This window comes from Tamandua tetradactyla, chromosome 3 (genome assembly GCF_023851605.1).
Source record: "Tamandua tetradactyla isolate mTamTet1 chromosome 3, mTamTet1.pri, whole genome shotgun sequence".
In the NCBI taxonomy this organism is placed as follows: domain Eukaryota; kingdom Metazoa; phylum Chordata; class Mammalia; order Pilosa; family Myrmecophagidae; genus Tamandua; species Tamandua tetradactyla.
The window spans coordinates 34,348,198-34,359,261 of NC_135329.1; the positions used below are offsets into that span (position 1 = coordinate 34,348,198).

The window sequence follows — 11,064 nt, forward strand, 5'->3', positions numbered from 1 at the left end:
ACTTTGCTCTTTCCCTTAATTCATTTATTTAGCAATTATTGAAGTCTTCACATGGGAAGTGACTGCTTCAGCAACTGCTACTGCTGGAGGGACACCTGTCTAGCCCCTTAGGGCCATAGGTAGTTAAAGCACTAAATGAGATAATCCTGGTAAAAGCATCCAGCACAGTGCCTGGCACATAGAACAGGCCAAATGGGTTACATCTCTACTGCCCTTTACAGTTTAGTTTACAGATTTTCACTGAATTCTTATAGCAGCCCTGTGATGTAGAGTTATTATAATCTCCATTTGATCTGAAAGACTTGACTCAGAGAGGTTAAGTGGCATGCCTAAATTCACACAGCTGACCAATACTATTGCCAAGCCAGTATCCAGATCCCCTACTTCTAATCCAGGCCTCTTCTAGCACCCCTTAAATGGAAGGTCCTGCCCAACTTTGTCTTTTGATACACTCTGTTCCCTAAGAGACATTTCTTTCCATGTCACTGGTGCAGATAAGTTACTCTGTTTGGGTAAATTGTATTCTCTTGGCAAGAAACAAAGAATTAATGCCACTTCTGCTCTTCTTTTTGCTTCAAGAGCAAACAAGACCACCAGAGATTTTGGAGATCCACATTCTAAGAAGGATGAGCCTGGTGGCTTTTTAAATAACAAAGAACATTTTCCCAGATCAAAGCAGTAACTTCTGGAGTCATTCTTTCATTTACTCATCAAATGCATGCTTCATACATTTATTTTTTCCAAGGTTGTGTTAGGACTGGTTTGTATCCTCCTTTTGTCTTCCCTGCTTTTTGAGATCCTAGGTATAATAAAAATGTTTAAAATAGCCAACAGTTTGAGCAGGATTGTTATGTTCTGGATACTGTTCCAAGCTCATTGACTATGTTATTTCAATTATTTCTCGTATGAGGCAAAACCCATTTTGCATATGGGGAAACTGAGGCACGCAAAGGTTAAGTAATTAGCTGGAATCAGGCAGCAAATCAGATGGGTGGAATTCAAATCCAGTTGTTCTAATGCTACAGGCCATGTCACCTGGCATGGGGAATAATCAATTTGTGGACTCAGAGGACTCAGGAGTAGTTGAGGGGGAAGCAGCCTTAGGGGCCTCTAATGCAGCCGATTCTAAACCTGCCTGGTTATCAGAGTCACTCAGGGAGCTTTCCCAAATAGAGATGCCCAGACCCCTCCTCAGAGATCGATTCAGTAGGTCTAAGTGAGACTCAGGATTCAGTATTTTTAAAAAAGCCTCAGGTGATTCCAGTGATCAGTGAAGTTGAGAACTACTCACCTGTACTAACCATGTGCTAGAAATGGAGTTAGATGCTAGAGTATGAGACCGTCGTAGTCCAAGTGGCTACAAAGACACAAACAAATTAATGCACACCACTGAGATGAGACCAGTGATGTCATCAAAATCCAATAATCCAATGGGAATAAAAGAGTCAGAAAGAGAAACCAAGTCTGAGACAGTCAGGGAAAGTTTTACAAAATGCAACATTTGAGCTAGGTCTTGAATAATGAGTAAAGTTTGCCTGATGGAAAAGAAACATTCAGGCAAAGCAGCAGAAGCAGAACAAAAACTCTGGAGCATTTGGGAATGCACAAGAAATTAAGTGTGGATAGAGTGTGGAGTGTGAGTGCAGGGGCAGTAAGGAAGACGGAGGCTAAATTGTAAACAGGTCCGCTTGCAGTGTCAAAGGGTAGGAACTTGATCCTGAAGTTAAAAGGGGTTATTTCGAGGTGTTAGGCAGGGTTGACAAGATCTGATCTACAGTAAGCTGAAACATTCTGGCCTTGGAGTCAAGGAGAGGCTGCAGATGGAAAACAAAAGCAGAGGATGTAGCTAGGAGCCCAGGAAACAGGTAACAGGGCCAGAACTGTGAAAATAGTAATAAGAATAGGATGAGGCAACGCATTGGAGACAAACTTAATAATCTGAATCAGCAGGACCAGACAGCTGATTGGATGTAATTAAATAAACACTGGGAAGATAATAACTCCCAAGTTTTGTGGATTGGGCTGCCAGGCAATGCCATTTAGTACTGAAATAATGCCTGCCGAACCTCTTAAATACTGCTACTCAGAGCCCAAAAGAGAGAGTGGACATTGCTAGGATTGTTAAGCAGGTCCAAATAGATCGCTTTAATTTTCTCCTTATTAAAATTTTCTAGAGTTTAAAGACTGTTAGAATGATACCCACAATTTAGGTTATTTTTTATGTTCCACACACAGTATTGAAATATACAAGTTTTTGAATGGTGTCATTTGTTTATTTATTTTAACAAATAAATATCTTTTTATGTTTAAAAATTGGTAACTCAAAATTAATCGCCATCTTGAACCTCAAAGACTCAGTAATCTAGCAAGATCCAATCCCTTTGCTGCCACCTGGTGGTAGCAAGCCAAATATACCTTTAAAGAGGTATGTAAATACGAAAAAAACGTCTTAAATTGCTATGAAAGTTTGTGACTCTGGCTCACGGGAATTCAGTGGCACAATGAACTCCTCAGATATTAATGGTGCTGTTATAAAAGAAATACATTCTTATGGTTAAAATAAGAGTAGAAAACGATATAAAGTAGCAAAACATTGGGAACGTAATTAACAGCACTGAATTATATATTTGAAAATGATTAAAGGGGGAAATTTTAGATTGTATAGATGTTACTAGAAAAAGAGTAAATATAAGAAAATCTATGGAACTGCAAAACACAAACTGAACCGTAAGTTAAACTACAGACAATAGTGATCATCAGTCGTAACAAATGTATCACATTCATGCAAGATGTTATTAATAGGGTGGTATCTGGGAATCCTATAGTTTATGCATGAGTGCTCTATAAGCCCACAACTTCTCTAATAATAATTTTTTAAATGAAAGTCTCCTCTCTCTGCTCAATGTGACTCACAATTTGGGCTGCACCCTCATGTTTCTCTTGCATCGATAATTTTGCGGACATTTTATTGACCCACAGTGAGAGTAGGGAGAATCTCTCTTTGCCAGAGAAGCTCTTGTTCAGACCTTAACCCTCTTCTAGGAAGGAGGACCTTGCAGCAAGCAGAGCCCCAGTGAGCTGGAGGCTCCAGGACTGCAGAGTACAGCCATGGGCTTTGCAGAATGAGGTGTATTCCCACTGCTGGGGTCACCTGATAAGGTATGACGGGTCTCCCCTTGGTTCCATAGATAATGCTGCTGGAGAACATCATCCTTTTGCTGCTGGCCACTGATTTTCTCCAGGAGGCATCATGGAGCAGCGTGTGGATGACAGCAGGAGTCATGTCTGGATTTCTGATTGGTGAGACCCAATGTTGCCTTCTTATACCCCTATCCTCTTGTTTTTCCACAGTGAACTCCAGGGTTTGGGAACTGTGCACCCAGACATGGTAAAGGGAGACCCAGGGGTGGTGCTCACTGCACCAGAAGTGTCTAGGCTGTCAGACCAGGCCATGAGAACCTGAATGACTTGATTGTGCTGAAAACACCCAACAATTCTGGGGCCACCCACATCTCCTGAAAATGTCTGTATGAGTGCTTCTTCCCTGAGGTTCCTGGCAGGGTTAAGGATATCACTTCCCTATCCTTCCCCGGGTGGAAAAGGAGAGGGAAGTGCACCCAGGGGCAGCAGAGGATCCTAACGTCTTCCTGACACCATGTACTTTATACTAATTATTTTATTTATTCCTCCTACGAACCCCTGGAGAGGGATACTGTATTATTCCCAATTTAGAAATGAGGAAGGTGAGGCACAGAGGAGGTTAAGTGACTACCTCCAAGATCAGATGGTTTTTAAGTGGTAGAGCTGGGATTCAAACCTAGTTCTGATACCAGCTTCTATCACTGTGCCTGGCAGTTCTGCATATTCGGTTATGTTTTCTCAACAAACGACCCCAAAGTCTATGTTATGCACACTGTATTGACCTTGATTACTAGATCAATGTGAGCACAGAAGAGAATTCCTTTCAGTATGTTTTCCTACACTTGAAAAATAAGAAGTCATTTCTGATGTCAGCCTGCTGTTCCTGCACAACAGCACCTGCAGCCTCAGATTTCATGTTACTCATGCTGCAGCTCACGGCAGAAATGTCGTGGTCCAGCCATCTGAACATCTCCTGTGGGTCCTAGTCCTTCCTGAGGCATGAGCCAGTGCAGAGTTCTCTCCAGTTGTTTGCGACAACTCACTGCCCGTAGCACCTGCCCTCACCCAAAGTTGTTTGTCTAGTCATCTGCATGCCAAAGGAGACTTGTGTAAGTGGCAGAAGACCCCACAGACAACTCTGGAGGGCCACCCCTGGCCCTGAGAGAAATGAGACATTCACGAGCATCCGAGAAGTTGTGTCGTGTTAGAGCTCATGATGGCCAGAGGTTGGCCTGGCATATGTGAGTTGCATTTACTGGGAAAAGAAAATGACCTTGAACTCCAAAGTGGTTAGAGATAAAGGCACTATTCATGGGACAGGACAGATTCATAAATAGCTGCTTTTTGATAAAGCTTTAGAACCACAAACCTCCCCAAGTGTTAAGCTCATTTCACTAAATGCCCTCATTTCATTAGATGAAGTCAGTCATGACCTAATAGAAGTTTGAATTGCTAAATTACCCACACCCTTGTTTTTAAATTAAACTTTTTCCTTGGAGATCATTGTAATTTTAAGAGATAATACTGAGGAGATATCTCATGTTATGCTTTTACAGCCACACCCACCTCCCTCCTACTCACACCCCCTTCTTGGCCTCTGGCAACCACTATTCTTTCCTCCATTTCTATAATTTTGTCATTTTGAGAGTGTTAAGTAAATGGAATTGTACAGTATGTGCTGGTTAGGGACTGGCTTTTTTCACTTAGCATGAATCTCTGGAGATTCATTCAGCATGTTGCATGTATCATTAGTTCTTTTTTATTGCTGAGTAATATGCCATAGTATGAATGCACAATATGTTTGTTTAACCATTCAACTGGCAAAGGACATCTGGGTAGTCCTTTTTAAAATATTAATTTAAATAGCAGGTATTTGATTTCTAAGCTGCTTGTGTACAGAGAAAGGAAGTAGAGAAATCTGAAGAAACTGGATGTCCATATGAACTGGCCATCCCTAGACCACACTCCCCCACATTTCACGTTGGTCTGGGGGTCCTTAGGATAAGTTGAGCAGTTCTTCCAGTAGGAAAGGGAGCTAAGTGACACTTGGGATGAACAGGCTTTGTCAGCACAGAAGCCTGGACACCGGTTTTGACTTTCTAGTTGATTGGACGTGTAGCTGAGTTCTGTGAGCACAGTGGGGTCTGAAGGAGAAAGGTCTTCCCCTATTGACTTTACATATTTTAACACTCTGATTCAAAACAAAATGTACAAACACCATTTCCTAGAAAGTGTTTCACTCTTGGGAGTGCCACATGGATTTCCAAGGTGGTTTCACTCCAATAAGAATTTGTTTTCACTCTCAATATGTTGACGTAGAATGTGGTAGGAAAGCACTGAATGGGGACTTGGTGGCTGGCTCACATGTCTAGAGGAGAGGTAGACAGAGCAGAGCTTCTGTTCTTCGTCCTCTTTTCCACTGAGCTGCCACCACCCCTAGCTCCCAAGTGGCCCTTGTGGAAATCCTCAGTTGGAAAGATGGTGCCTTCATCACATTCACGAGAGCCTGAGCTTCACCGTCAAGGAACTCTGGCTCACCTCTTGGCTCTTCCACTTTTGTCCTTCGTCTTGACAAAGATTTATTGGGTACCCATGCCATGCCAGCCTGGGGCTCCCACAAGGATGCGGGCAAACAAGATGGCCTTGTGGGAAATTTATTTTCACTGACTAAATGTCCTTAAGACTTGTGTGATTGCAGACAGCTTAGTTAAACTTTCTTGGCCTTAGGTTGCTCATTGTAAAAGGAAGGGTGATAATATCTACTGCACAGGATGATTGTGAGAATTCAAAATTCAAAACAACATGCAGAATGTATTTGAACAGTGCCTGCCACGGAGTAAACACCGAACCTATAATCATTTCATAAACCCATAATAATTTCATCTCCATTTCCCCAGGTCCAGCCCTGCCTCCAACAAGCTGTGTGACCTCAGACCTGTTGTTTGTTAAATCCCAGCCCTCGTTCCCCAACGGTTCAATGAGATCCACTTTTAGGGTCCCTCTAGCTCGTGAATGCTGTGATTTCCCAGCCACCTTCTATTGTTTTCCCTGGTGCTTATGTCAGGTTTCACGGTGTTTATAACAAGCACCCTGAAACAAGACCCTCCATCCAGTATAACAGGAAACTGGAAATAACGTGGGAGGATTCCTGGAATGCTCTGTTAAAGAAATTATTGCAGCAGTCAACACTTCTGATCAAAATAAATTAAACTGACAACAATGTGATTAAGATGTTTATGTACAAAGGAAGTGTTGTTGTTGGACATGGAAATTCCTTGATATGGGATTTTTGATGAGCATGTTTAACCTCTGTTTAGGTCTTTATTTGTTTTTGAGATTATTTCCTATCCTTACCCCCCTCTGGAATCCATTGACTGGTGTGTCGATGGTTGAATTTTGAGCATTTGATCCACTTATTTGAAAGGAGAACTAGCATTTCTGGCAAACGTCTCATGCACACACACCCGTGTGCTCGCACGCATGCTCACACACACGCTCGCACATGCGTCTAGAGCATTCTCTTGGAGCCACTCTCAGGAAGAGTTCACGGAATCAATAGGATGTGAACATTGTTACTAATTTTTTAAGTTTAAAAACACGGCAGCTTATAGAAACTGGAGACAATTTAAATTCCCACCAAATATCCAGTCCTGATGCTCCACAAGAGTTCTACTTTGGATCCCACATTATAATATTGTACTTTAATAAAAAGCATGTGGAAGCTACAAGAATTGTGCAAACCGTAGGGAGGCTACAAGAATTCAGAGAACATAACCTTGTGCTCTTTTTTCTTTTTCAGGCAGCGTCTCGCTGGTAATTTATTACAGCCTGCTACATCCAAAGTCCACAGACATCTGGCAGGGCTTCATAAGGAAGTCCTGTGGCATCACAGGTGGTGATAAGGCAGAGAAAGAATCATCTCTCCGGACTGTGGTTTCAGCTGGGGAAAAGTCAGCTAGCTCGGGCTTGTGCCAAGGGGAAGATGATGAGTTAACATGTCTGCGCAAGTCCCACAGTCCAGAGGCCGGGCTGGGAGGCCAGACTGCCCCGGAGAATCCATACCTGGAGCACCACCACTGGCTGTTGGTGAAACTTGCCTTGAAAACTGGAAATGTGTCTAAGATCAACGCAGCCTTTGGAAACGACAATACCGGCTGTTTTTGTCCCTCTGCATGGGGCTCAAGTGAACTCTACAACCAGCAGATAAAGCCCTTATTTTCCCAGCAAGAGCCCCCATCACCACCTCATGGCCCCCTAACCTTAGAGAAAGTCTCAGAGGTTGCAGGGGTCCCTAAAGCAGATGCCGACCCTTTGGAGACTTCAAGTTACATCTCTTTCACCAGTGATCGTCAAACCGGGTGCCCCACCCACAAACTGTCAGCCACCCAGGGGGAGGGCCGCATGAAGGGAGGTGCTGTGATGTTGCCATGTGATGCCACGGCCTCCCAAATGCAAGGAAGGGATGTGAGTGGGGAGCCAAGAGGGGAGGAAGGACGAGGAAGTTCCACACTCTACTACAGTGCCACGACGGAAAGGACTGAGTCTTCACACCAAGAAGGCAGGGTGTCTCCACAAACGTCGCACTCTGGGAGGGGCTTTGGAGAGAGCAGCCCTGCCCATGCTCCCTCACCTCAGCTGGTGGCTAAGCCCTTTCCTGTCACCATGGCTAATATTAGCCCAATCCTGGGCCCAGGCACGTGCAAAAGCTTTCACCCCAGTACAGGCTTTTCTGGAAGAACCCTGGGGAGCACGGAGTGTGAGGGGCAGCAGGAACCCTCAAGGGGCCTGAACCATCAAGCTGCAGTGCCCAAGATGGGCCTGAGGCCCCCGGATGAGCCCTGCCTCACGTCTACCCCTAAGTCTGAGTCTGTCCACAGGGACTGCAGCTGGAGGGAAAGGCTCAAGCAGGAAACGAGTTTTTTCATCTGATCATAGTCATGGTGGAATAAGACTGTTCGTCATCGTGTCATGATAAGAGAGAACTGGTCTGGGATTTCGGAAACTCCCATTTCTGACATCTATGACCATGGGTGAGTCACATCTGCTGAGGATCTCCATCTGCCCAGCTGGAAAATGAAGGAACAGGATTAGATAACTTCTAAGATCCCCTGTGAATCCCCCATACCACACAGCTTATGCTATATTCTTGCTAACATAGTTCAGGGAGAAGAAAAGGCTTCCGATCAAAATTGCCTTCTTCCTTTTATAAGTCTGCATTATCCTTGGTTATCTTTTTGCTGGGGCTTCTGGGAAATGCAAAGGTAAAACCCAGAGTCCTGTTTTATTCTAGGTTCTTGTTACAGTGAACTTGCCTTGACACTAAGTGGTTATTAATCTCTCAGTTTAAAAAAATATATTCTAACTGTACTATTTTATACAATGCTGCAGTAAGATAATGCAAAACATTTCTGGAAGTAGATGAGAAATGTATGCTTATAGTTAACAACATAACTGAAAATATCATTATCCTGAGACATCCCTATCTCTGATAGAGCCTAAGTGATATTTGTCTTGTATGTACTGTGCCCTCTGTCCCCAGGCCAGCCAGCCTCCTCGTGAGGTGCCTTCTCTACTACTGACTTAACTGACTCCATTTTCCAAACTTTATCTCCAGACTTTACTCCCTCTCATTTATATATGAGAACCTATGTGTATCTCACCCTACAAGATAGTATGTGTAGCTAGCTCACTCTACAAGAAGAGAAATCAATGCTCATTTTTCGTGTTCTATTTCTTTCTAAATCTTCCCTTTAGAGATATCCTTTGTGTACAGATATTTCCATCGATTCCTAAAGCCTTCTTTCATAGCTAAAGGAGTCCAGTCATAAACCATCAAAAAGAATAGGCATGGTGGGCCACAGTGGCTCAGCAGGCAGAGTTCTTGCCTGCCATGCTGGAGACTCGGGTTCGATTCCTGGTGCCTGCCCATGCCAAAAAAAATGAATAGCAGTCAATTTATGGAGGGTTAGGTGCTATTCGGTGGTGGAAATTTTTACCCTTTCCAAAAGCCTCTGGGAAAGGACAATATTAAAGCCCTAAAAAGGAAGTGCAGAATAATGTAGCTTAGCTAATGCTGAGCAGGTGCAAACATTTTCTGCAGTGAGCTCACGGACCATCAGCGTCCCCAGCTGACAACCATAGAAGCCTGTCAGTGAGAGCAGATGGGTGGCTGAGTGCTTTTGGTACAACAGGTTAATTTAAAGCACAGAGAGTTTATTAACAGAACAGAGAAACTTTCTCCATTACTTTCACAGTACTACTACCGTGAATCAGTTCCTTCTCAACTGGTCTCTCACCCAAGCCAGAAACCTGGGCCTCTTCTTTGACTCCTGACTCCTGCTCCCCATTCGTCCTTCAGGACACAACTCAGCATCACCCCTTGGAAGCCTTCTCTGGCCTTCCTCAGCCTCCCTCTCCCCCATACCCTCAGCCCTTTGCCCCAGGCTGGACACCATAGCATATCTAGATAACTCTGTGCACTCCGGGGAGCTCTTCCTAAACTGGAATTGGAGGTCCTTGAAGGCTAATTAGGGAATGCAAATCCTAACTTTCAGCTCTGCAATTCCAGTGCTCTAAATAGTACCTGATCCAAAGTAGGTACTGGGAAATTACAGGATGAATTAATTAATTGATTAGTGACTGATATAATTGTTCATTGTGGCTTTAGGGCATTGTAGTGGTTTGAAGCTATATTACCCCAGAAAAACTGTTCTTAAAATGTTCTTAAATTTAACCCATTCCTGTAGGTATGAACCCATTATAAGTAGTATATTGTTGTTGTTGTTGTTGTTGTTTTGCTTTCAACACATTTATTATGATTAGCTGCTGCTTATTTAACAGTATTTGTCCAAAGTCTACTGGGCACCAAGCTGCATTCTAGACATTGAGGATAAAGTGTTCAGCAAGACAGACAAGGAAGGTCTCTGCTTTCAGGCAGATTACACTTGAGTGGGGAAGACAAGCACACACAAAATATTTTTTTAAATCAACGAACAAAATTTCAGGAATATAAACCAGGTTGCTGTGGCCGAATGACAGGGAGGATTCTAGAATAAGGGTCCAAAGAGGTTTGCCTCTGAAGCTAAATTCTGAACTGAAATATGAATGCTGAGAAGAAGCCACAGTGCTGAGATCCCTGGCTGAATGCAGCATGGGCAGGATCCCCCTGGACCCAGTGGGTTCTAGGGATGTCTGCTTTCCACCCCGGTATTTGCTCTTTCTTTTTTGCATTATGATGAGAGACTATGGGTTCTATAAGTAGTATGCTTTGATGAGGTCCCCTCAGTTAAGGTATGACCCACCCAATCAGGATGGGCCTTAATCCTATCATTGGGGTCCTTCGTAAGTGGAGTGAAATTCAGACAGAGAGAAGGCCACAGAGGAAACAGCCAGAAGCTGAACAAAACGGAACTGTGAAGAGAGACCAGGAGATGCTCCGTGTGTCTTGCCACATGACAAGCTAAGGACCAAGAGTCACCGGCAGCCAGTCCCAGAATGCCACGGTCTTTGGGAAGAAAGCATTGCCTTGATGGCAGCTTGGTATGAATTTTCTTAACCTCAAAACCATAAGCAAATAAATTCCCATTGTCTATGCCAACTCGTTGCATGATATTTGCTTGAGCAGTCTAGGAACTAAAACATGCACATCCTGTTGAAAAGACGTTTGTGTCATAGGGGAAACAACGGCAGGATATAAGGAACTTGCTCATTCTTTCAAGTTTTGTGGTTCTTGAATAGGCTAGAAAGCTACACATCCTCTCCATTCATTCATTTAAGATATATTTATTGAGTCTGTATCACACTAAGTGCCCAGAAATCAAGGCATGTACTTGCCACCAAGGGGGTTCAGAGACCACCAGCCCGGGCCTCTTCAATGGCTCTCTTTATTTCAGGAGTCCAGGAAATGTATCCCAGGGTAGTGAA

At 43.6% G+C, this 11,064-nt stretch overlaps 1 protein-coding gene across 1 annotated transcript in view; it reads left to right on the forward strand.

Moving 5' to 3' along the window:
- The window catches only part of XKR5 (XK related 5), a 29,235-nt gene extending 18,497 nt beyond the window's left edge, over window positions 1–10,738 (forward strand). Inside the window, exons 6-7 of the mRNA XM_077152983.1 lie at window positions 3,189–3,300; window positions 6,941–10,738. Coding sequence (XP_077009098.1) covers window positions 3,189–3,300; window positions 6,941–8,070 — 1,242 coding nt within the window. The 3' untranslated portion in view covers window positions 8,071–10,738. The remainder of the gene's footprint in view (window positions 1–3,188; window positions 3,301–6,940) is intronic.
- The last annotated feature ends 326 nt before the right edge of the window (window positions 10,739–11,064 follow it).